We start from the raw sequence: 27,398 nt of genomic DNA, 5'->3' as shown, positions 1-27,398 counted from the left end.
TGTTAATGAGAGACATCAGAGGACAATGGCCAGACTGGTTCAAGCTGACAGGAAAGTGAGAGTAACACAAAAAAATGTGTGTTACAACAGTGATGTGTAGAAGAACATCTCTGAATGCACAGTGTGTTGAACTTCGAAGTGGATCAGCTACAGCAGCAGAAGACCACGGACAGACACTCACGGTCACTCCATTAGATACAGTGGGTATCTACATTACATGCATTACAGTCTGCTATATCCATGCATTACAACAGTGGTCTGCAGAAGACCATCTCTGAAAGCCTAACCTAGAAGTGGATAGGCTACAGCAGTAGAAGACCACAAACATAGAGAAGTGCACTCCTTGGCCACTGAGTGTTAATCTGTTTCTGAATCTGTTCTCTGACTCCTCTTTGTGAACATGGATAAAATCTGGACTCCCTCAGTCATGAAGTTGAGGGACTGTTGCCATGTCACAATAATCTAATTCTGATGAAATATGAAGCCTGAAAAACAAGGGATTCTCCGATCTCTTGCCATACATTTATTCTCTTCAAGGCCCAACTTCTCCTCCCAGAAAAGAGTTTGTTATTTCACTACTGCTTTTAGGATCCTGCCAGCAACAATTGGCCTTTGTTTTTCAATTACACTTTAAGCCATCATACTTCAAAGTAATTGACTGCATATGAAGCACTGGGGAAAATAAGCGTTGAAAGATGTGATGAGGTGCTCTATAAATGTATGTCTACTTGTTCTGGACTGCGTTTAACTTGAGTCAGTTCTCATTAGCTCCGTACAGTGATGTCCACCATCCCAAGTTCAATCAAATATTGTAGTGCTGGTTAAGCTCCACCTTTCATAGCTCTACAATGTATTTCATTATTTTTATTGGTCTGTGAAGTGGATAATAATTCTCTGCAGTTACTGTTTCAATCTTTTAAAGTATTTTATTGATGAACAACTACAATCGCACTCAAACAGAACCCTGATTGTCCTTCATTTGGTTATCTAATATTCTGGCGTCATATTCTACTGCACATTAGCTGCTCTAATTTGAATTTCACAATCCGTCTAGTCCAGCTTGCCTGGGCCTATCAATGTCACTGGGCATGAAACAATGCAGTGAGGAATTCCTCACTAACTCAGGATTTGCCAAAAACAATCTTATCCTTCTTCCGGACTATACTACTTCCGTGCAGACAGTTATTCAAGGTGAACAGAGGACCAGAGTTACCTAGTAGTTTCTTACAAGGATCACTAGCATTAGTGAATTCCAGATGTGCAACTTCTGATTGACGGCAAAAGATATTGCAGGAAATTATTATTATGCACAAACTGTATGAGAGCAAGACATAGGCTCCAAGGCACTGTTTAACAGTCGGTTTCTTTTCAAACCGTTTGTATTTTTTAGCTTAGCTCATGATACAGAACATTCATCTGACTCAGAATATTCGGAATTCAAGTTCCATAGCTGTACAAGCATAGAAAGCGGCCATTCAGCTGAACTTGTTTGTGCTGTCAAAAGTTATAGCAATCACAAAGTAATCCAATTGCCTGACCCTCATTTATTTATGCATTTCTGCTTCTGCTTTTTCACTTAAAGTTTGCAATTCTGCCTCCTCTGCACCAAAAAAAAAATTGCTAACTATCTGCTTAAAAGAAATCCTTCTAAAGTTTCTCCTAAATTGATTTATTAACAATGGCCCCTCATCACTGACAGCCAAATCAGAGAAAGTAATCTTCAAACTATTAAAAGTCCACTTTCCCTTCTGCTACGTACGGATAGTGTCTGATTACCAGTCACTCCGCACAAATGATTTTCCAAACCAGGCATCCTCCTAATGCATCCCAAATTCATGTAATCCATGCTTACACTCCAGTATAACACTGAGTGTTTGGAGATGGGGTATTAAACTGAGGTGCTGCTGAAATATCAGGTAGAATTTGAAGGCTGAGTGGAAATACATGCAGGAATAATTTACTGGGTATAATTCCTCCATCAAACCACCAATCAACATTATAAAATATCTGAATAACATCTTACTCCATCAATTCTCCTTTCAACCCCTCCTGTCCATACCAAAGTTAGTATAATCATTCTAGTGTTACACATCCAACTCACTAGCACTCCGTTAATAACAAACTCCTAGACCACATCTCAACCATTCCCTATTCATCTGCTCATACTGCCACTCGTCCAGGACAAAACAATCTTAGAGTTGCCCTGGTCCTTACCTTCCACTGCACCAGCCTCCACGTTCATCAGATCATCCTCTGCGATTTCTGTCACCTTCAAAGAGATTCCACCACCACTCACACCCTTCTCTCCTCTGCTTTCAATATTTCATAGGGACCTTCCCTTTATGACTCCCTGCTTCACTCTTTTGTTCCCACCAACCACCCCTCTTCTTAGGGCACACTCCCTTGGAACTGCAGGGAACAAAATACTTGCCCTATCCCCTCTTCCCTTCCCAGCAGCTTGACCAAAAGAGTCCTTCCAGGTGAAACAGGTGACTCTTACACTTCTTCCAATCTAGTGTATTGCAAGCAGTGTTCACAATGTGGCCTCCTCGACAATGGAGAGATCAAAACACAAATTGGGTGACGCCTTTGCAGAGCTCTTGCATTCAATCCACAAGGGTGATGCTGATCTTCCCATTATTGCCAATTTGATTCCCCATCCCACGCTAATCTATTGACCTGTGCCCTCCTGCAATGTTACAATGCAGGCTTGAAGAACTGTACCTTATCATCCATCTGGGCATGTTACAGCCTTCAAGAGTCAATACTGAATTTTACAACTTCAGATAATTTGATTTCTTAGTCCTTATCAGTTAGCCATGTGTAATGTAAGCTCATTTTTTTCTCTCCATTTTTTATTCTTTCATTTACTCTGAGAGTGAAGGGGGTGAATCATCCCTCAGAAACTGATTGGAAAGCTGAGCCTACTGGGCCTGAACACCTCCCTCTGCAACCGGATACTAGACTTCCTGACTTGGAGACCTCAGTCAGTCCATATCAGAGGCAGCATCTCCAACACCATCACACTGTGCACGGGCCTCCACCCCCCCAGGGCTGTGTGCTCAGTCCACTGCTGTTCACTCTGCTGACCCATGACTGTGCTGCAACACACAGCTGGAACCATATCATCAAGTTCGCCGATGACATGACCGTGGTGGGTCTCATCAGCGAGAACGATGAGTCAGCATACAGAGAGGAGGTGCAGCAGCTAATGGACTGGTGCAAAGCCAACAACCTGTCTCTGAATGTGAACAAAACAAAAGAGATGGTTGTTGACTTCAGGGGGGCACGGAGCGACAACTCCCCGCTGAACATTGACAGTTCCTCGGTAGAGATTGTTAAGAGCACCAAATTTCTTGGGGTTCACCTGGCAGAGAATCTCACCTGGTCCCCAAACACCAGCTCCATAGCAAAGAAAGCCCAGTAGCATCTCTACTTTCTGCAAAGGCTGAGGAAAGTCCATCTCCCCCCCCCCCCCCCCCCCATCCTCACCACATTCTACAGGGGTTGTACTGAGCGTATCCTGAGCAACTGCATCACTGCCTGGTTCGGAAATTGCACCATCTCGGATCGCAAGACCCTGCAGTGGATAATGAGGTCACTTGAGAAGATCATCGGGGTCTCTCTTCCCACCACTACAGACATTTACACTACGTGCTGCATCCGCAAAGCGAACAGCATTATGAAGGACCCCACGCACCCCTCATACAAACTCTTCTCCTTCCTGCCATCTGGGAAAAGGCACCGAAGCATTCGGGCTCTCACAACCAGACTATGTAACAGTTTCTTCCCCCAAGCTATCAGACTCCTCAATACCCAGAGCCTGGACTGACACCAATTTACTGCCCCCTACTGTACCTATTGTCTTACTTATTATTTATTGTAATATTTGCACTGTTTTGTGTACTTTATGCAGTCCTGAGTAGGTCTGTAGTCTAGTGTAGATTTTTTCTGTGTTGCTTTACGTAGTTTCAGTGTAGTTTTTGTACTGTTTCATGTAGCACCATAGTCCTGAAAAACGCTGTCTCATTTTTACTGTGTACTGTACCAGCAGTTATGGTGGAAATGACAATAAAAAGTGACTTGACTTGACTTGCATGCCCAGCCTGACCAAACTGGCTTCCAGTTAACACGGCATCAAGCTGCATTCTTCTTCTTCTTCTTCTTCTTCTTCTTCTTCTTCTTCTTCTTCTTCTTCTTCTTCTTCTTCTTCTTCTTCTTCTTCTTCTTCTTCTTCTTCAAAGTTGTGGCTCAGTTGATTTTTAGGATTATAAAGATGGTTTTGGGGACAGAGCAAAGAATTAGGGGTCAGGTTAGGATTTAGAGACAAAGAGATGGTTTAGGGTGGTTGAAGGTTAGGCTGGAGTTCAGGTCAGAGTGCTCTATGAGTCGAAGCCCAGTGATCCCCAATTGGATCGGTAAGCACCAGTGAGGATGAGGGCTGGTGATTCACCCCCAGGTAACCAAGTTGCTCCCCCCCCCCAACCCTGGTCAGCATGTCCCAGGATCAGAGGTACACACAGGCAGAAGGCATGAGGGCCAATGGCCCTCCCCCACCCTCATTCCCATATCAGCAAGTTCAAGGCCTGGAGTTTGGGATCCATCAACAGCGAGTCCAGGGGTTGATACTGAAGATCGAAGTCAAAAGGTCAAAGTTTGAAGTGGTCATATCTGGAAGTCAAGGACCAATGGCCAAAGCCCTGGGTCTGTGATTCCACTGGGGGAGCCGGAGCCTGATGCCTGTGAGTCCTCTGGAGTCCAGAGGCTCAGGGACAGCCAATCTGTGGTGGAGGCCTGTCTGCATGAGTGAGTGGGTGGGAGGGAGAAAAGGGGCTTGATTTTCTGCTGTTGTTGCTTGTGCTGCTCTACTGAACATTGTGGGGATGCTATGTTAGATTCGTAATGTGTGGCAATACTTGTAGGTTGCCCCCAGCACGTCCTAAGGTTGTGTTGGTTGTTAACAGAAATGGCACATTTCACTGTTTGTTTCAATAAATAAATGAACCTGAATCTATCAGGCATGTCTTCCCGTTCTGCAATTCACATTCTTGCACTCTGCTATTTATGTTCTATTGTTGATGTTCTCAAATTTTAACTCCTACCATTCACTCACTGACCGGGGAATCATGTTTACAGCTTATCCCCATGGTCATCCCAGTTTTATCCCATTGATATGCCCCCCTCTCCCACACACATTCAAGCTTCCTTTGTCAGCTTTTCAATTCTGGTGAAGGGTCTCTGATCTGAAACATTGACTCTTGCTTCTCTTCCCAAGATTTCTGAGTATTCCTAGCATTTTCTGGTTTGTGTTATTTCTGGCAAGAACTAAGTGGATGAAGAATTCTACATCAAGCTGTGCTATGCCCGATGTCTGAGGAGAGTAATGCTAGGCTCAAACTTGCTGGACCAGAATTGTTTCATGCAATTGACTGTCTTGTTTGGACAAAGAATAACACTTCAGTCATCATCCAGTGGTGCCATGTTTTTAGGTGTACTGATATTTACATGATGCCAGAAAGAAATCCTCTTTATCTTTCTTTGATTATCGCTGCAAAATTAGCAATGTAGCCTCATCCAGCAGAGGCCTTCCAACACCAGATTCCATGAACATCGACTTCTCTATCTTCCGTTAATGCCCCTCCTCCCCTTCTTACCCCATCCCTGACATATTTAGTTGTTTGCCTGTTCTCCATCTCCCTCTGGTGCTCCCCCCGCCCCTTTCTTTCTCCTGAGGCTTCCCGTCCCATGATCCTTTCCCTTCTCCAGCTCTGTATCACTTTCGCCAATCACCTTTCCAGCTCTTAGCTTCATCCCACCCCCTCCGGTCTTCTCCTATCATTTCGCATTTCCCCCTCCCCCCACTACTTTCAAATCTCCTACTATCTTTCCTTTCGGTTAGTCCTGACCAAGGGTCTCGGCCCGAAATGTCGACAGCGCTTCTCCCTGAAGATGCTGCCTGGCCTGCTGTGTTCCACCAGCATTTTGTGTGTTGTTGTTTGAATTTCCAACATCTACAGATTTCCTCGTGTTTCCAGCTGAAGATGGTTCTCCATCTTGTTACTTCCTACCACTAGAGTTAGCTTTCTCTAAAGCAGTTATCTGCCATCTTTTCTGTCAAAATGATCCAGCTGTCAGCTAGTCCTTCTGAAACAGTATCTAATGTAATACAAACATCAATTGTGGTAGATTTTTGTTTTGAACTATTCTATTGAAGACCAGATCCTTCCCGATTTAGGTAATGCATAAATGTATAGCAAAAACATCAAGGGCCAATTAGTGAGCATTTTTGGTATAAATTGTGTCCATTTTCATTATTGCTTACCAAGGCATCACAAGGTCAGCTACAGTCAATCCTGCAAAACATGAAATGAGATTTTATATGAAAGATTTCATGCAAGATTGCAGATAAGTATTTAATTCTTCAGCAGAATATTTTTAGAATTTCAAAGTATTTACTAGGATCATAAATATGTAGAAATCTTTATTCCATATTACATTTCAAAATCTGTAACAGCATAAGATATAGGAGCAGAATTAGGTCATTCCCTCTTAGCCCTTCACTAATCCACCCACTAAATTTCTCCTGGGTCACTGGCAAAACTGAAAGCTTGCTGAAAATATCCATGGCTGTCGTCATCCATCGTCATCACTGTCATCACCTAATTCTTCATCTTTGACATCAGTTTTCCTTCCATCTCTTCTCCTGACTAGAAGCATCTTGGCCACCATGGAGTGACTAAGAATAGTAACTGACAGAAGCAGAACCATTCTGCTCTTACTCCACATCAATCACACTTTTATTTCAATGTCCATTTTATCCTCAAGTTGTGTAAGCCTCACTTCCATCTTCCACTACCACAATCCCCACCCTCAAAGGTAATTTATTAAGTTTCCTGATGGTACTGTGGATGGTTCTGCAAAATTATGCTTCCTTCAAAATTGACTTGAGGTTTAAAACCCTCAGGAATATGTCAATCAATAACACCAGAGACTCAGGTTGCAGACTTTGGGGAATATTAATTCTCAAATAATTTTTGATTTATTGCTTTCATAAAATAATTAATTTAAATTAATGGGTAAGGATCTATACTTTCAGTTGCACATTCAATTTGCTCTACATTAGACTTTGGAAAGAATCTGGTCCTATATGCTGATATTCTGTAGCATCTGGTCTTTATTTGAAGAATTTTATAAAACTTGACTACCTTCAAGCCTTACACCACCACCGCCCCTGTTGTAAAATAATTAGCTGCGGTAACAGGAGAGGCTGATAGATCTCCTATTCGTCTGAAGTACAGCAATATCAATGCAGCCACAACCCAGTTCACATCTCTGCTGTTAAGAAGGTCATGTGGTAGCTGCAAACATTCCAGTCACTGGCTAAGCAACAATACCTGCAGCTCTGTGTTTGCCCCTCTTGATGCCCCAAATAGCCAGTGTTCATTCTGAGTGATGTTTTTGAGCTATAATGAGACGCAACCCCTGCTTCTGCTTTCTGCATTTAATTCAGGTCTCAGCTTTGAATGCCCATTCTCTGATTCTTGTGTCTCCAGCTCTTTCTGCTCCGTTAGTTCCCTCCAAAGAGTATGCCAGTCAAAAGGGTTTTACAAACATAATCTTGAACAGTTATATGTTAGATTGTCAATGTAGGTGTGAAACATCAAGGAAAATATGTAAAACCTAATTCTAGGAAAATCAAAATTTCATACTTTCTCCGTAAGCCCCCAGTCTCAAACCTAGCAATTGACTTGAAAGTATAAGTTAGTAGTTATCCTGACTACTAAATCATGGAGTTCCGTCTGGATAATACAGTGCAAAATATTCATTATATATTGTGTTCTGTGTCTGGTAATGCAAACAAAAAGTAATTTCTATTACAATACCATTCCACGGGGCATGTTCAAAGAACCAATAGCTGCCTCCTCCGTAGTTGACAAAGACCATGATTGTTAGTGCCAAACTGTAAACACAGAGAGAGGGAGATATGTTTACTAACAGCATTTATAACAAGTCCATTCACTTAATCCATATTCCCAAACTGAGGGTCCACCAACATGTAACCTGTCTGCCAATCGCTATCATCCTCAACTCTGAAAAAGAGAGCTGTTGGCTCACAATCATTTTCCGGTTGCAACATTGTGGTGAACTACATATACCTGTCTGGACACGCCCCTCTGCTGACTGCTCCTGTGGCTCCTCCCACAGACCCCTATAAAGGCGATTGGAGTCACTGCTCCTCCCTCAGTCTCCAGGATGTTGTGTGGTGGTCTCTTGCATCTAATAAAAGCCTATCGTTCGCCTCCCGTCTCCGAGAGTTATTGATGGTGCATCAAACATATAATCTAAATACTAACATGAGTGGTACATTTTCTGAAACATCATCTGAAACGTCGACTGAAACCCAAATGGTTTCTTTAAGTAAACACAAAAAACCATATCAGAGAGATAGATCTCTTACAAAGCCTTGATAAATGTTTCTCTCTTAACCTGAAACAAGTAAGGCAGTTGATCATCTCAGTGTTTTGCTGGGATAATCTTGTTCTCCAGTTAGAGTTTCTTACAAAGCAAGTGCAAAGTAACAGATGATGGATTTAACAACAACATTTTGAGATGTGATTGAGAAAGAAGGATGTAAATGCCAAGGACTGAAGGTTATCAGCCAGTCAGATATCGAAAGAGTGAAGATAGTATTATTTTCCTTCACACAGAGAAAAAAGGCATTTAAGAGGTTCTTAGATAGGCAAAGGAATATGCAGAGAATACAGGAATACAGACCTTGTGTATGCAGAAGGGATTAGTGCAATTAGGCATCATTAGCATAATTAATTTGGCACAACATCATGGGCTGGAGGACTTGTTCCTGTGCTGTACTGTTCTATGTTTTTATTTGTAATCAAGTATAAGCATTTTTACAAAATAAAGGTAGTAATCAACTGAGAGGCAATTTAGGTCAATAAGCACAGCACAATGGGTGAAATGGACAGTGTGTGCATGTTGAGATTCATTTTAATGTAGTTGCCAGGGAACAGAATGGAATCAGAAGTATAAAACAAGCTTATGATGGGAGACCAAACCTGATTATTTTTCGCAGCTGACAAATGCCCAGCTTACATATGAATGAGTGTTTGAGAGAAAACAGCTGGGTGAATTTACCAGTGACTGCAGAGTTGTAAGCATCTTCCACAGTGTGAGAACTGAGATGCCCAGCCATATTCGCAACCTGCAAACTTTTTAGGTTACAAACGGCTCACAGGAAAAGAACTCTGTCCTAGCCCGCAGAGGACCTGTATTTATTTGGAGAAAACTTCTGCTCACCCAGAAACTTCTGTCACAAAAAGAAGGCAATGTAGACACAGTGGAAGAGAGAGAGAGACATCAGTGAGGCCAAGCATGCCTTTGTCAGTGTACATTTAGGAACTAAATGTGGCATAGTGGTATCGGCGCTGGACTTTGGGGCGAGAGGTCCCAAGTTTGAATCCGGCTGGCTCCCTTGCTTGCTCTCCGTCCGTGTCTGGGTTGAGTGTCGAACAAGCAACATGACCTCATTAAAAAAACTTGGACAGGGATGGGCTCCGCCAGGTTTCAGATGCCCAAGATATAGGTAACGATGAGCATTCACCAAAAAAGATCCATGCAAAAAGCTTGTCATGCTTTACCTGAAAGGAATTAAACCAGGTATTTGCAATTTCATCCACCTGTGAGGAGTGGTGAGGAGGAATTGGAGTAGAATGGCACAATGCATCAATGGCCACACACAGATTTAGAACATATAACATCAAATATAGAAATCTAAATCTTACAGGCCCTCCGGCCCACAATGTAACCTACTCTAGAAATTGCCTAGAATTTCCCTACTGCATAGCCCTCTATTTTTCTAAGATCCATGTACCTACTAAGAGTCTCTTAAAAGACCCTATTGTATCTGCCTCTACCACCTTCACTGGCAGTGCATTCCATGCGCCCACAATTCTCTATGTGAAAAATTTAGCTCTGGGAAAAGGCCTCCAGCTATCCACACGATCAATACCTCTCATCCTCTTATACACCTCTATCAGGTCACCTCTCATCCTCTGTCACTCCAAGGAGAAAAAGCCAAGTTCATGCAACCTACTCTCATAAGATACACTCTCCAATCCAGGCAACATCCTTGTAAATCTCCTCTGCACTCTCTCTATAGTATCTACATCCTTCCTGTTGTGAGGTGACCAAAACTGAATACAGTACTCCAAGCGGGGTCGAAGGTCTAACATAGCTTTAACATTATCTCACGGCTTTTGAAATCAATCCCACGGTTGATGAAGGCTAAAACACCATACACCTTTTTAACAATACTCTCAACCTGCGCAGCAGCTTTGAGTGTCCTATGGACATGGACCCCAAGACATCACTGATTCTCCACACTGTCACGAGTCTTACCATTAATATTATAATCTGTCTTCAAATTTGACCTACCGAAATGAACCACTTCATGCTTATCTGGGTTGAACTCCATCTCAGCCCAGTTCTGCATCCTTTTGATGTCACACTGTAACCTCTGACAACCGTCCAGACTATCCACAACACCCTCAAATTACTAATCCACCCTTCTACTTCCTCATCCAGATCATTTATAAAAATCACAGAGTAGGAGTCCCAGAACAGATCCCTGCAGAACACCACTGGTCACCATCCTCCATGCAGTATATGAACCATCTACAACCACCCTTTGCCTTCTGTGAGCAATCCAATTCTAGATCCACAAAACAAGATCACCTTGGATCCCATGCCTCATTACTTTCTGAATGAGCCTCGCATGGGGAACCTTATCAAATGCCTTACTGAAATCCATATACACTGCATCCACAGCTCTACCCCCCATCAATGTGTTTTGTTACAAAAAGGGTGTTTTAAAAAGGGATGGAGTAGATACGTCACAGTGATTTAATCTTTGGTCCATTATTTCAATCAGAGCTATATCATGGCTGGGTTGAAAATATGATTGGAAGGATTCAATTGCAACTCACAGGCTACGTGTTCAAACAAATTGCACAGGAAATAGTTGGAGATGGAGTAATAACAGGGGGGAGGGTCAATTGTTTTATTTTGAAATTAGGTGTTATGATTTTAAGGAAATGAATGAGCACTTGAGGAGAGACTATTAATACTATAAAACAACAAAAGTCCAGAGACAGGGGTTGACAAGTTGACAGCAATAGGAAAAGAGCAGAACAGACTGCAAGGGAGCAAAATGCAGCTCTTGTTCAGAAAATGAACTCAGAGTCAAGCAGTGACAAAAAGCAAAATAAAAACACAAAGGTAAGGAGTTTTGGTCCTCTCCATGAAATTTCTGATGGGAAGAGACTTCTCAAGTCCAACATTCTTTCACAGAATAGTACATACACCAAACACAGGAAAACAACAATCAAATGAAATGGTAAACTCTACAGGCAAAATTATTATCCAAGTAGCAAACTCAATTTCTTTAAATTCCATGGCAATTAATTAGTAAAATTCACTTATTCAATAACACTACATTTCATGTACAACTCATTAGTGGCAAAACCAATGGTGAATACTGATGATAGAAGAGTAGTATCAAACAAGTGCAAGATCCTTTTGGTACAAGTCTGTCTCTGTGACAGAATAATTTTTTACTGTCATACAAGGTTATTTCACGCAGTGATTTGATTGTTGAATGAAGGGCTCCCTAGTGTCTAGTTAGTTTCATATACAAGTACAATTCTGAAGATTCATTTAATTGTTAACTAGCTGGACTGATTTTAACAGTTAGAGTTGAACCTAACAGTATTACCATTTTACACAACTCATTACAGATCAGAACCTACAACTTTAAAAAATTCTGCTTGCTTTTGCAAATTATTTTCAACATGTATTATCTAGCTTCTGACGCTCCAGTTAGGAGAAATTAATCTACTCTAACAAAACCTTTCATTAGTTTGAAACTGTATTTAAACCTTCCCTTAATCTGCTCTGGTTTAAATAAAAGATTCCCAGCTTCATTGGCCTGTTCACATAGTCAGTTCTGTCTCTACAGAAGGACAATGCTTCTCTTGCTGTGGTCCTTAAAAAGTTTGGAACAGCTGTCATCAACAGTTCAAATAATTTGCACAGGAAACAGTATTGAAAGTTGGTAAGGTGGGCCGTCATATCAAGATATATCTGGAACCCTAGGAAGTGTGTTTATGTTGTAGAAAATCTTCAATAATACTTTGTAAAGAACTCTACAAATTCTGTTAATATAGTAGAAAATCTTTTAAAAATGTTTTACAAGCAACTCTGCAAAGTGTGTTAATATTGCAGAGAATCTTTAAAAATGGACTACACAAACTTTCACTGTACCAAGTTATACCAGCGAGACAGTTCAGAACATCCACTAGTATCAACGTATTTGCACAGCTCCTAGTATGAAGTTTGAGAAACGAAATGGAAGGTATGGATAAATGCAAGAATGTATGGTGTAAAGTTATAAAGTTAGCAGCATTAGCAAATTCGTTGGTACCCAGTAGTAAAACAACATTTTGTTTTGAAAACCTTTATAATACCCCTTAAATCCTGAATAACTAGAACATTCATTTCTTCCATAGGAGAATGAGAAGATGCCATTTGGGATATACTTCTATTGGTTACAGATACCAAAAACTAAAGATTACAAAGGCTAACAAACTAATGGCAGCCTTTCGGAAGACTGAGTTTTTCACTCCTGCTCATTTGCCTCTTGTTTCACTGGCAGTGCTTGAGACAAAAGCAAAGACCAGGGCTTGCACTCATTTGGGAGATTATGGATTGCTGTTCTTTGCATCTGTCATAAATCTTACAAGGCAGGAACATCAAAAAAGATGTTCGTGTTGTTTTCATTTTTTTAAATTCCCTCAAACATTTGAATGTCTCTTCAAGTCATGGGAACAAGTAAGGGACAGGACTAAACTTAATTACACACTCTTGTCCAAGTATCAACTTCAAGTTAATTGTCCTTGATATGTAAACCGGCAGCTGATTAGTAGTACTAACACTTCTGAATTAATTGCCTGCCCTTAGAAAAATGGTCAGTAATCTCACCCCGGAACTTCCTTTATCAATGGAGACAGGGCTCAAGACAGATGTTGTAATTTTCAATTGAAATCCTGATGGTTTTGTTTAATGAAGTTCAGGCAGAACAAAAGAGTGAAAAAATCAGTTCGGACTTATTCACACCCCTCCAGAGAATAAATGAATGGAAGCCAAGATAATACCAATAACTATTTGCCCATATAAACAAGCAGACTAATTTGCTAAAAGGATATTCCATGTGTTGTGATGTTGATTTGAAGAACAAAGGCAGGTAGGATTCTAAATGTGGAATCAAAAGCAAACCTTAACCTTTGAAAAGGTGATTTAATTCTAATTTCAATTTGCAACACAAAAAGTGCACAACTACTGCATATAACTACACAGAATCGTACTTTGGACATCTACACAGAAATAAGAAAAGAAAAACTTTATAGAACATATCCCTTAAACGTGTCCCAAATCATTTTACAACCAATACTCTTTACTCTTTCAATGCTAACTACTGTTGGCATATGGGAAACCCAAATGGTACTCAGCAAGCTCCATTAAACAACTATGTTAGAGGGTTTCTTGGGCTTAGCACATTTACATTTAGCAAATGACTTCAGCCACCAATCTTCAAATCTGAATATAAATTGTAGATTTAATTTAAAATGCAGCTCTGAACAATAGGTTCCAAAAAGCATTGAATCATAGACCAGACAATGCTGACTAAAATTCACTTAGGCTACGTTCACAGTAGACCAGATAATTTTGAAAAAGCCGGTTTCGTGTAAAAATGATAGGCGTCCACACTATGGGTTTTTAAAAATATCTCTGTCCATATTGAAACAGAGATTTCAGTGAATCTCCTCCTACTGCGCATGCACAGGACACATCTACTGAAAACAAGCAACATGTTTGGTGTTGAATCTCGCCGTGAAAGTGCGTGTCGACAGACAGCTGTTGGCTCTCGCACAGGAGAACTTGAAAGTAAAAAGAAAACAAATACTGAAGCGTACAGAGGCAAACGACAAACATTGAAAAACTGACTAACTCTGTTGCATTAATAAAGCACCTTGTTAAATGTATAAAACATGTCTGCATCAGTGTTATCTTGTATTTCCATACAAGATTACATTAGGCTGTTACACATCTATTGTCAGAGAAGTACTTGCATAAGTAGGTAAACCACCTTCATACGAGCAAGGACAGAAAACAGGGCAAAGTGAGTATACTTACTTATTCAGTAAGTTATGGGTCAAAGTATTTGGTGAGTGCATTTCTAACTCTTCTAGCTTCAGTCTCATTGTTGTCCTGAAATTGTTAGGTTGCGTTCAAGAAAACAATGAAATGGCGCGCTGCCGTCTGACAGCATTTTCAGATTTCTCCGGTTACCCCATCCATACTGCTCTGGCTAATCCGGCATTTTCAAAATTACACACTTTGGAGAGCGTTTCTGAAAAGCTCCAGTTTCGGGGGATGAAAATGCTGTTTTAGTGTGGACGGAGGGTAAAAACAAAGAGAAAAAGCTTTGGTTACAGATTTATCCGGTGTAGTGTGGACGTAGCCTTAGATGGCTGTGGCATGTGTGCAAATCAGGTGTGGAGTTTGTGTGCAATTTCAAAGAGGGCATTGAGGATGCATTGTCAATGTGGAATTATCCTTTGATGTTTAGCACATAAAATATCAAGCCCCACGTTGGGCAGACCTTTCAACCAAAAGAGCCTACTGTACCTTGTTTTGTCAAATAAAGAAACTGCTTTATCTCTACCAGTACTTTTCTCCAGTGACTTCATTCATGCAACAACGAGCTAGATAATCGTTTTTGAGTCTGCTTGTTTGGGAGACAAACAGTGGGAAATTTCTTTCTTATGCAAAACAGTATGTCAGAAACAGATCAGAATTGTGTTTGTTCATTTATGTGTCATGAAATTTGTTGCCTAGTGGTAAAAAGTACTACAAGTTACAAAAGAAACAAATAGTGCAAAAAAAAACCAAATTATTTTTATGGGTTCAAAAATTGTCAGCAATTTGATGGCAGAGGGGAAGAAGTGTCGGTCTTCAAGATCCTGACAGTAATAAGAAGAGGGCTTGTTCTGAATGGTAAGGGCCCATGATGATGAATGCTGCCATCTTGAGATACAGGCCTCTTGAAGATGTCCTCATTGGTGAGGAGAGTTGTGCCTATGATGCACTAGCTGAGTCTACAACCCTCTAAATCCTCTCGCAATCCTGTGCAGTGGAACCTCCATATTATCTACTATACATCTATAGAAATTTGGAAGTCATTGGTGACATGCCAAATTTCCTCAAACTCCTAACAAAGTTAAACCATTGGTATGCCTTGTTTATGATTGCATCAAAGTATTGGGCCCAGGATTGATACTTTGATGTTGATAGATAGACAGGTAGATACTTTATTCATCCCAAAGATTAATTAGTGTCACAGCAGCACTACAAGTGCACAGATATAAATATTAGAAGAGAGGTAGAAAGAATAAAAAAATAAGTTACACAAACAGTCTAACAGGAGGAGGTCACCACCTCCCCAGCTATAGGTTGACTCATTATAGAGCCTAATGGGCAAGGGTAAAAATGACCTCATATAGCGCTCTTTAGAGCAGTGCAGTTGTCTTAGTCTATTACTAGAAGTGCTCCTCTGTTCAGCCAAGGTGGCATGCAGAGGGTGAGAAACATTGTCCAGAATTGTCAGGATATTCTGGAGGGTCCTTTGTTCTACCAGAGTCTCCAGTGTGTCCAGTTTAATTCCTGTAACAGAGCCAGCCTTTTTAATCAGTTTATTGAGCTTGTTGGCATCACTCATGTTGATGCCATTGCCCCAGCACACCACTGCAAAGAAGATTGTACTAACAACAACAGGCTGGTAGAGCATGCAAAGGAGAGGCCTGCATACTTAGTATACTCAGGACCTCAGTACCCTCAGGAAGTAGAGGTGATGCTCGCTCTTCTTGTACACAGCCTCTGTGTTGGAGCTCCACTCAAGTCTGTCATTCAGGTGCACCCCCGAAATTTGTAGGTCCTCACCACATCCTCATCCTCACTATCGATAGTAACAGGGAGCAATGCAGGCTTAGTCTTCCTAAAGTCCATCACCATCTCCTTTTTCTTACTAATGTTGAGCTTCAGATAATTCATCTTGCGCCATTTGACAAAGTCCTCAACCAGGGCCCTGTATTCATCCTCCCATCCTCTTTTTATACACCCAACTATTGCTGTCATCGGATAATTTCCTCAGATGACTCAGTGTTGTTTCTCAAGTCTAAGATATACAGGGTAAACAGGAAGGGAGCCAATACAGTCTCCTGTGGGACTCCAGTGCTGCTTATCGCCATGTCTGACACACAGTTCTGAAGCTGTGCATACTGTGGTTTGCCATTCAGGTAGACCATTATCCAGGATACAATGGAAGTGACAACCTGCATTGAATGGAGTTTCCCCCCCGATAATGAGGACTGTATGGAATGAAGGCACTTGAGAAATCAAAAGACATGATCCTCACAGTGCTGCCCAGGAACTTGAGGTTGTTCATTCTTTCTACTGCTAACCTCTTAAAGAGGACTGGACTGGACAAGAGTATTTACTGTAACCTGAAAGGGTAGGAAGACTCCTAATTCAATATCTCGTTCAAAAGGAAGCACACTTAGAAACACAATACTTCCTTGGTACTGCACTAGAACTGTCAAGTTAAGTTTTTGTTTTCGATGCTCCAGGTGTGTTCTTCAGTACAAGACTACTGTGACATGTCTTCATACATGTATCTAAGTTTGCTGATGGTACAGAACTTAATGTCAACGTGCTTGTCTTAGAGTCATAGAGAAGTACAGCACAGAAAGAGTCCCTTCGGCCTATCTAATCCATGCTGAACTATTTAAACTGCCTACTTCCATCGACCTGCACAGGGACCATAGCCCTCCGTATCCCTACCATCCATGTACTTACCCAAACTTCTCTTAAACATTGAAATCGAGCTCACACGCACCACTTGTGCTAGCAGCTCAGTTCACGGGTCATGACTCTCTGAATCAAGATGTTTCCCCTCATGTTCCCCATAAACTTAAACATAGTGAGGAGAACTTGGGGGGGTGGGGGGTGAGGGTGCAGTGGTTATAGACAGGTTCGGAATAAGAATAAAGTTTTTATCGCTGAAATATGCTGTGACATTTGTTCTTTTGCTGCAGCGCCTGTACACTGCAATACGTAAAAAATGCTGTAAGTTACAATAAAAAATATATAAAAAGTAAATAGTGAGGTAGTGTTCATGGGTTTGCAGGCCATTCAGTGAATGTAATAGGACATGGCAGAAGAAAGAGAAAAATAAAGTACAAGATTGAAAGGTGTTGATATTCAGAGGTATTTAAGCATCTTCGTGCAGTTAATGTCCAGATACAATACACATTTAGATATGTAAGCCTTCTTTGCAATAGGATTTGAGAACAAGAAAATTCACCTTACACCAATTATCTCACCCTTTGGGGAGACCACACTTGGAGTACCAAGTAGGTGGACCGCCTGTCTATAATCAAGTATATTTGCAACAGCAGGAGCGCAACAATGCTTATTTATTTATTTCAAGATAGGGGAGTTAATTTACAAAAAAAGAGTAAGTAGACTGGAGCTGTAGTCTCTGGAGTTTATAAGAATGAGAGAAGATGTCACTGAAACATATAAACTTCTTAATGGAGTTGGAGGATAGACGCCGGAATGACAGTACTCCTTACTGGAGTCAATAGAACTAGAGGTTTCAGTCCCAAATAAATCAGCCATTCAAGACAGTGATGAGAAGAAATTTCTGGGGAATTCTCTGCTGGAGACTCAGTCATTCAGTATATTCAATGGACAGAAATCAATGGACTTTTTGATTTTAAAGGAATCAAGGGACATGAGATTACTGCAGGAAAGTGTCAATAAGGTAAAAGTTCAGCCATGATGTTACTGGGTGGCAGATCAGACATGAGGAGCAGGGTGGACTACTCTTGCTCCTTCTTCTTCTGTTCTTATTCAGAATCCATCAGAAACTTAGGACAAGATGCATCCAGTAAATTATTATGTGAAACACTTGCATTGTGGGAAAGACTGCGACCAACTTCTACAAAGCAACTGCGATATGGAGGCATCTGACTCTCTACTGTCAAGACCACTGCTATGCACAGAGGCTTTGAGGACAAGCTAGAAGTGTTATCTCCATTACTTAAAGCTAATGCGGTACAGGTGCCCCCAGCTTTACGAAAGTTCACTTTACGCCACTTCGCTTTTACGAAAAACCTACATTAGTGCCTGTTTTCACTAACCGAAAGAAATCCGAAGAGGATTTACGCTTTTACGAAAAAAGGCGAAAAACAAAAATAGCATTCAGCGTTTGTTTTGCAGCGAGCTGTTATAGAGGCAGCGCGCACCCTGAGCAGTGAGAGTGGCAAAAAGCAATAATAGCGTTCAGCGTTCGTTTTGCTCTCAGCAAAACTAACACTCAGCATCTCAGCATCAAGCCGCCATAGCTTTGAACTGCGTGAGATTTTCACTACGATTGACAGTGCTGCAATGATTGCAGATAAGTAAGACTTTAATTTTGAAAGGGCATGTCGGTTTAGGGCAGGTTTGCGGGATGTTTTGAGTGCTTACAAAGAACTGTATGATAGAAAAATGCGTGAACCTTCCAGTGTGCTCGCTGTCTTCCTGATTCTGGTAAGTGAAACTACACCGTACATACATTATTTCTACTTTATATAGGCTATATATTTATCATATCATTCCTGCTTTTACAATATGTTGGTGTTACTTTAGGTCTTATGTGTTATTTGGTATGATTTGGTAGGTTATTTTTTGGGTCTGGGAACACTCAAAAAATTCTCCCATATAAATTAATGGTAATAGCTTCTTCGCTTTACGCCATTTCAGCTTACGAAAGGTTTCATAGGAATGCTCTACTTTCGGATAGTGCGGAAATCCTGTACTTGTAACTTAAACAGAACTTGGGGCCCAATTAATTTATGTATTGATTGGTTAATAGATTACCAACAACCAAGCTAAGGGTGGTATTGTAGCACAGCTGTTAGCATAACGCTTTTCAATGCTAGCGACACGGGTTCAATTCCGCCATTGTCTGTAGGGAGTTTATACATTTTCACTGTGACCGCATGGGGTTCGGTTTCCTCCCACATCCCAAACCTTTAGGTTAGGGTTAGTAAGTTGTAGGCATGCTATGCTGCTGCCTGCACATCCTGAGACAGTGTTGGTCATAGAGTCATAGAACACTACAGGCTCCTCTGTGTACACTACATCCCATCTGTGCCAAACTATTATTCTGCCTATTAGTCCAATCAGCTTGTACCCAGACCATTGCCCTCCATGTCCTCCCATCTGTGCACTCATCCAAATTTCTCTTAAATATTGAAATCGAACCATCGTTGAATTGAATTGACTTTATTTCTTACATCCTTCACATACATGAGGAGTAAAAATCTTTATATTATGTCTCCGTCTAAATGTGTAATGTGCAGTCATAATAATTTATAATGATTTATAATAAATAAAACAATCAATGTAACATAGAAATACACTCATATCAGTGTGAGTTAATCAGTCAACATTGTTGATGCCAACAAAGCATTTCACTGTATGTTTTGATATTTCTGTGTACTTGTAGTAAATAAAGCTAACCTTATCTTAATCTAATCAGTCCCCTCTTTGCAGAAATAGTGCCATGCATTTTTAAATCATCTGATGAGAAGTTCCTCAATACAAGCTCTGTACTACTTTGGAAAATCAGTTTAGATTTTGTGCTCAAGATCTTCGAGTGAATGGTCAAGATCAGTAATTGTCTGCACAGATGTTAGTAAAAGCCATGAAAATCAATGGAACAGCCACCAATCCAACCATAACACTGGTGGAACTTGGCTAAAATCATCAGGGACATGGATCTATACGTCAAATCACAGGACCGTGTCCCTACATGCTACCTTGCTGCATTGATCCTGTCCAAAGTGACTCTGCTTTCCCCAGGTAGTAATAAAAATAATTGAAAATGCTGGCCACTGAAATGGCTGTCAGGTTAAGGAAGCTAATTTTAGTACCTAAAATGAGACAGAGGACACATAGAGCAACAAAAATATTGCTGAAACCTTATCTCTGCTAAAAAATACAGTGCTATAAAAAGTATTCACCCCCCTCCCCCAGAAGGTTTCATGTTTTATTGTTTTACAGCATTTTATCACTATGGATTTAATTTGGCCTTTTGGATAATGATCAACAGAAAAAGACTCTTTCGTGTCAAAGTGAAAACAGATGTCTACAAGTGATCTAAATTAATTACAAATATAAAACACAAAATAATTGATTGCATAAGTATTCACCCCCTTCAACTCAATATTTAATAGATATATCTTTGGCAGCAATTAGCCTTGAGTCTGTGTGGCTAGATTTCTAACAGCTTTGCACATCTGGACACTGCAATTTTCCCCCATTCTTCTTTACAAACTGCTCAAGCTCTGTCAGATTGCATGGGGATCATGAGTGAACTGCTCTTTTTAAGTCCAGCCACAAATTCTCAATTGGATTGAGGTCTGGACTCTCACTTGGCCACTACAGGACATTAACTATGTTGTTTTTAAGCCATTCCTTTACAGCTTTGGCTTTATGCTTTGGATCACTGTCTTGCTGAAAAACAAATCATTTCCCAAGTCTCAGTTCTCTTACAGACTGCATCAGGTTTTTCTCCAGGATTTCCCTAAATTTTACTGCATTCATTTTACCCTCTACCTTCACAAGCCCTCCAGGGCCTGCTGCAGTGAAGCATCCCCACAGCATGATGCAGTCACTACCATGCTTCAAGGTAGGGAAGGTGTGTTTTTGATGATGTACATACAGTGTTTGGCTTATGCCAAACATAGCATTTAGTCTGATGGCCAAAAAGCTCAATTTTGGTTTCATCAGACCATTAAACCTTCTTCCAGCTGACTTCAGAGCCTTCCACATGCCTTCTGGCAAACTCTAGTCAAGATTTTGTGTGAGTTTTTTTCAACAGTGGCTTTCTCTTTTCCACTCTCCCATAAAGCTGAGATTGGTGAAGCGCCCAGGCAATAGTTGGTGTATGTGCAGTCTCTCCCATCTCAGCCACTGAAGCTTGTAACTCATCCAGAGTTGTCACAAGTATCTTAGTGGCCTCCCTCACTAGATCCCTTCTTGCACAGTCACTCAGTTTTTGAGGATGGCCTGCTTTCAGCAGATTTACAGCTGTGCCATATTCTTTCCATTTCTTGATGATTGACTTAACTGTACACCAAGGGATATTCAGTGACTTGAAAATTTTCTTGTATCAATCTCCTGACTTGTGCTTTTAAATATCCTTTTTGCAGAGTTGCTTGGAGTGTTCTTTTGTCTTCATGGTGTAGTTTTTGCCAGGATACTGACTCACCAGCAGATGGACCTTCCAGTCACAGGTGTATTTTAACTACAATCAATTGAAACACTTTGACTGCACAAGTCTCCAATACAGATCTCTATTTAACTGATTATGGGACTTCTAAAACCAATTGACTGCACCAGTGCTGCTCTTGTGTGCCATACTAAAGAAGGATGAATACTTACACAATCAATTATTTTGTGTTTTATATTTGTAATTAATCTAGATCACTTTGTAGAGATCTGTTTTCACTTTGACACAAAAGAGTTTTTTTTCTGTTGATCATGTAAAAAACAAATTAAATCCACTGTGATTCAATGTTGTAAAACAATAAAACATGAAACCTTTGGGGGGGGGGGGTTGGAGTTGGCTAAATACTATTTATAGGCACTGTATAAGCCTGCAATTTCAAACTACAAGAAATAAAGTGAAGATGTGGTTCTTCCTCAAAGAGAACAGCACAAGTTCCAAATATAAAAGCCTCCTTTCATACTCAATAGGTTAATAGAAGTAATACTTATGATTAATGTATCATTTTTGATGGATAGTCCATTTCCGATTTATTACAATATTGATTATATCAGTCACCCAGCATCTGCTTCTATCCGCTTACCAACGCAAATTTCCATGCATATGCTGATTTTTAAAATTTCCGCACTATCTATAATACATTAGACCTGATGGTATGACAAACGTTCCTCTTTGTTTTAAAATAGGCTGTCACTCTTACTCACCTAAGTGGGTAGACTCTGCTCCACTTACCTGTTAAGTGTGCATGGTGGTTTTAAGTGTATGGATTTGTGTAAGTTAAAATGTTTTCTCTTTCATTTTATTGAAGTTTATGCTGTTAAAGCTGCAGTCCCAGGACAGTTGCTAGAGCATTCTAGCAGGTCATTCCCTAACCATCGTGTGGTATATTGGAAAGATCCATTTGGTGAGCTATTGCAGCTATAAGTAAATGACACAAGTATATGTATTGACAGCTAAAGAACTCGAGTTAGGTCCATTTTCTTCTGCATAACAGGCACAGGTTTGTAAACTGCTAGGGTTAGATCCTCGAGAAGCAATGGCTTCACAGCAATGCAATCTAGATAAAAGGAAATTTCAATGATCGTAAATTTATGTTAACTATCATTTTAGTTCCCTTTCTCCGTAGAGTTCAGAAGAATGAAGAGGAGTAAAGGTGTACACTATTTTCTAAATGGGGAGAAAATTCAAAATTCAGAGGTGCAAAGGGACTTGGGAGGCCTTGTACCGGGATTCCCTAAAAGTGAACTTGCCGGTTGACTGACAGAGGCAAATGCAATGTTCGCAATTCATTTTGAGAGGTCTAGGATACAAAAGCAAGGATGTAATGCTGGGGCTTTATAATGCATTGGTCAGGCCACTTTTGGAGTATTGTGAGCAGTTTTGTGCTCCTTATCTAAGAAAAAATCTGTTTGCATTGGAAAGGGTCCAGAGGAGAATCACAGGAATAATCCCAGGATTGAAAGGGTTAACATTTGAGATGCATTTGATGGCTCCGGGTCTACACTCACTGGAGTTTAATAGAATGAGAGGAAATCTCATTGAAACCTATCAAATATTGAAAGGCCATGATAGAGTGGACATGGAGAGAATGTTTCCAATAGTGGAGGAGTCTAGGACCAGGGGGTACAGTCTCAGAATACAAGGATGTTTCTTTAGAACAATGAGAAGGAGGAATTTCTTTGGTTAGAGGATGATGGATCTGTGGAATTCATTGTCATAGACAACTGTGGAGGACAAGTCATTTGGTATATTTAAAGTAGAGCTTGAAAGTTTCTTGATTAATAAGGGGTTAAGAGTACAGGAAGAAGGCAGGAGAATGGGTTGAGAGGGAAAATAAATCTGCCATGATTGAATGGCAGAGAAGAGTTGTTGGGCCAAATGGTCTAACTCTGCTCCTAAGCTTTTATGGTCTTTTTTTATTCATTACAATCCAGGATTTTACCAGATTTTCAAAGACCACATTACATTAAAAAGCAATATAAGCTACAGATGCTAATATAACAAGATTTTTTTCCACTGGTTTAAAGGAGAAAAATTCATTTATATAGCACTTTCCACAACCTCATAATATGCTAAAGTGCATTACAATCAATGAAGCAGTGGAACATAGTCACTGCTGTAATGCACCAGCAAGTACCAGGTGGAAAATTCCCATAAACAGTCATGTGAAAATGATCAGACAGTCAAAGGCAATATAAAAACAAAAGAGATGGCAAATAATATAGCAAAAATTAGTGAGAAGGTAGAGGATTGGGAAGCTTTTAAAAACCAACTGAAGGAAAGCCATAAAGAGAGAAAAGATGAAATATGAAAGGAAGCTAGCCAATAATATCAGTGGATACAAAGAAATGTTTATATCTTTGTTTTTATATATGGGGAGGGAGAGAGTGAGAGAGAGGAGAGAGAGGGAGAGAGAGAGAGAGAGAGAGAGAGAGAGAGAGAGAGAGAGAGAGAGAGAGAGACAGTAAAAGAGACAAAGGAATGGATATCGGACCACTGGAAAACGATGCTGGAGAGGTGGTAAAGGGGGACAAAGAAATGACAGACGAACTTAATAAGTATTCTGTGTCAGTCTTCACTGTTAAAGACACTAGCAGAATGCCAGAAATGCAAGAGTGCCAGGTGGCAGAAGTGAGTGTTGCTGCTATTACTAAGGAGAAGGAGCTTGGGAGACTGAAAATTCTGAAGGTAGTTAAGTCACCTGGATCAGATGGACTACACCCCAGGATTCTGAAAGAGGTAGCTAAAGAGATTGTGAAGGCATTAGAATTGATATTTCAAGAATCACTAGATTCTGGAATGGTTCCAGAGGAATGGAAAATTGCAAATGTCACTCCAGTCTTTAAGAAGGGAGGGAGGCAGAAGAAAAGAAATTGTAGACCAGTTAGCCTGACTTCAGTGTTTAGCAAGATGTTAGAATCTATTATGGAATGTATTATGGATGAGGTTTTAGGGTACTTGGAGACACATGACAAAATAGGCCAATGCCATCATGGTGTCCTTAAGGGAAATTTTGCCTGACAAATCTGTTGGTATTCTTAGAGGAAATAACAGGCAGGATAAACAAAGGAGGGTCAAAGAATGTTTATTTGGATTTTCAGAAGGCACTTGACAAAGTGCCACACGTGAGGCTGCTTAACAAAATAAGTGTATTACAGGAAAGAGACCACTTCTTTTTACATTATATGTCAATGATTTTGGTGAAAGAATTGATGGGTTTAAGGCCAAGATTGTGAACAATACGGAGATAGGGGAAGGGGCAGGTAGTATTGTGTAAGTAGGGTGTCTGAAAAATGTTTTAGACAGATTGGGAGAATGAGCAAAGAAGTAGCAGGTGGAATATAGTGTAAGAAGTTCAAAATGTTGCATTTTGGTAAAAGGAATAAAGGCATGGATTATTTTCTAAATGAGGAGAAAATTCAAAAATCAGAGGTGCAAAGGGCCTTGGGAGTCCTTGTGCAGGATTTCCTAAAGGTTAACTTGCAGTTGAGTCAGCAGTAAGGAATGAAAATGCAATGCTCTCATTGTTTTCAAGAGGACTAGAGTACATAAGCAAGGATGTAATGCTGAGGCTTTATGAGGCATTGGTCAGAGTGCACTTGGAGTACTGTGAGCAGTTTTGGGCCCTTTATCTAAGAAAAGATTCTGGGATTGGTGAAGGTCCAGAGGAGGTTCACAAGAATGACCCCAGCAATGAAAGGGTTAACATATGAAAACCATTTGATGGTACTCACTGCTGGTTAGACGAATGGGGGGGGGGAAGGGGTACCAAAATGAAACCCATCAAATATTGAAAAGCATAGGTAGAGTGGATATGGAGAGGATGTTTCCTATAGTAGGAGAGTCTAAGACCAGAGGGCATAGCATCAGAATACAGGAATATCCATTTGGAACAGGGATAAAGAAAAATGTCTTTAGCTAGAAGGTGGTGAATCTGTGGAATTCATTTTCTCAGCTGGCTATACAGGCCAAGAGATTGGGTATATTTAAGGCAGAGGTTAATAGGTTCTTGATTAATCAGGACAGCTAAATGTACAGGGAGAAGGTATGAGAATGAGATTGAAAGGCCACGATGGAATGCAGAGCAGACCCAGTTGGCTGAATGGCTTAATTCTGCTCCTATGTCTTATGGTCTTATGGACTGTCTGTTATTGTAGTATTTCAGTGAAGGATGAATTGGTCAGGGAACAGACATTAATCCCCTACTCGTCTTTTTTGTAATGCTATGGAAATGTTAACCCCTCAAGAGGACAGACAGATTCTCAGTTTAACATCTCACTGAAAGGTAACACCTTCAATAGTGTGGAACTCCTATAAATACACTTCCTGAGCTAACACTGAGCCATCTGCACCACGGCACCCAGTTGCTATCTGTGGTCTCAGTCAGAGATGTAGATAGGCGTGCCCAGTTTGTTCTTAGAAAAAGAATATGCGTGTGAGGACTGAGCTGCGGAGTTCCCAAAGTAAATTATAGTACATCCTGCTACAAAAATATGCACCTGCAGACGAGTATTATTGGCAGACACAGCTCCAAAGTGAGTGTTCCATTAGGATTCAGTATTTAAACCCATACGTGAACAATTGTCCATTAGATTGGGTGATCCACATTCACAATCCAAACTGCATCACAGCATGAGAAGTGAATGGGAAAAAATGAAGGCAATTCATTGTATTGATACCTATCATACAAATTGGTGTGGATAAAATAGAAGTTATTTGTCTGAACTACCTAGCATGAATTTTAATTTTGACAATAGATGAGTCAGCTGTGTCTTTTATACTCTGGCTGACTTTTCTTTTACCTTTGGTTTTCAAAACCCCACATTGTCCACTTTCCTGGACACCAGTGAATGTTAAATCTACCTGGGCATGTGTACAGGTATGAAAGTCAATATTAACTTCTATATTTGATGATGTTAGTGACCTATGAAAGAGAAGGTTAGGGAATCTTTTATCTCTGATTGCACAACTTCTACTCATTGTTTGGCTGGTGCCAATTAAAGCTGAAGAAATATCTCATAATTTACTATCATTTTCCTCAATGATATCTGAATCATTAAGGTGGTGGAGCTAAGATAGTGCTTAACAGCAGAAACAACGTAATTTCTATTTTTAATGTCTTCCTTTTTCCTTTTCAAGGATGGGGTTCCAGCAGAGACCCTGACCTAGATGTACGCTCAGTCTCGGTTGTTTGCAGTGGTGGGACACTCTCCCGAGAGCTGACGACCAGCCACTTTTCTATATTCCAAGGACGTGGCCTAGAAGACAAGTGCGCCATCAGGGTTCTCAGGCTCAACGGCCCTGTGGATGAGCTGACTCTCTGCTAGTGTCACCAACTGAAGATTCACGGGAGAACATGGAACATCAGGAACAGCGGAACGGCTGTCAGGGGCTCTGTATTCAGCGACTCGGGCTATCTCTCTCTCTCTCTCTCGTTGGTGGGAGACAGTTTGTTACGGATTCTCAAGTTGGGAAAACTCAGTAAATAAAAGTAGTGTAGCAGACTTTATCTTCGCAAATTAGCAAATTGTTTTGTTACGGTTCCCCTCTCGCTGTGAAAGGGTGACATTTCTCTGTCCCTTTATTGGGGAGAGAGAGAGCCTGTGGTATGTCAAATTGTCGAGTGAATGATTAGCTTTTGTGGTACTGCAGATCGTATTCTTTTTTGGGGGCCTTTTATTGCTTGCTTAGTGGGTGGAGGGTGCTGATGCTTTTGTTTTGCTGAAGTGGGGAGAGCGAGGGTCAATGCTTGCTGCTGTTTGTGCTTGGGAGGGTTCTCACATTTTTACTGTCACTCATTCTTTGGGGCATCCTTCTGTTTTCGTGGCTGTCTGCGAAAAACAAAAACTTCAGGTTGTATATTATATACATATTTCTGATATTAAATGGAATTATTGAAACTATTGGATTTTATGTCCATTAT

At 40.6% G+C, this 27,398-nt stretch overlaps 1 protein-coding gene across 1 annotated transcript in view; it reads right to left on the bottom strand.

Moving 5' to 3' along the window:
• Positions 1 to 27,398, bottom strand: part of LOC140714445 (heparan-alpha-glucosaminide N-acetyltransferase) — a 366,646-nt gene that overhangs the window by 99,591 nt on the left and 239,657 nt on the right. Inside the window, exons 8-9 of the mRNA XM_073025743.1 lie at positions 7,884 to 7,960; positions 6,323 to 6,353 (exon numbers count right to left, since the gene is read on the bottom strand). Of these exons, the coding sequence (XP_072881844.1) occupies positions 6,323 to 6,353; positions 7,884 to 7,960 (108 nt within the window). The remainder of the gene's footprint in view (positions 1 to 6,322; positions 6,354 to 7,883; positions 7,961 to 27,398) is intronic.

The sequence above is a fragment of the Hemitrygon akajei genome, chromosome 21, assembly GCF_048418815.1.
Source record: "Hemitrygon akajei chromosome 21, sHemAka1.3, whole genome shotgun sequence".
NCBI lineage: Eukaryota > Metazoa > Chordata > Chondrichthyes > Myliobatiformes > Dasyatidae > Hemitrygon > Hemitrygon akajei.
This window is presented reverse-complemented; position numbering and strand designations above follow the sequence as displayed.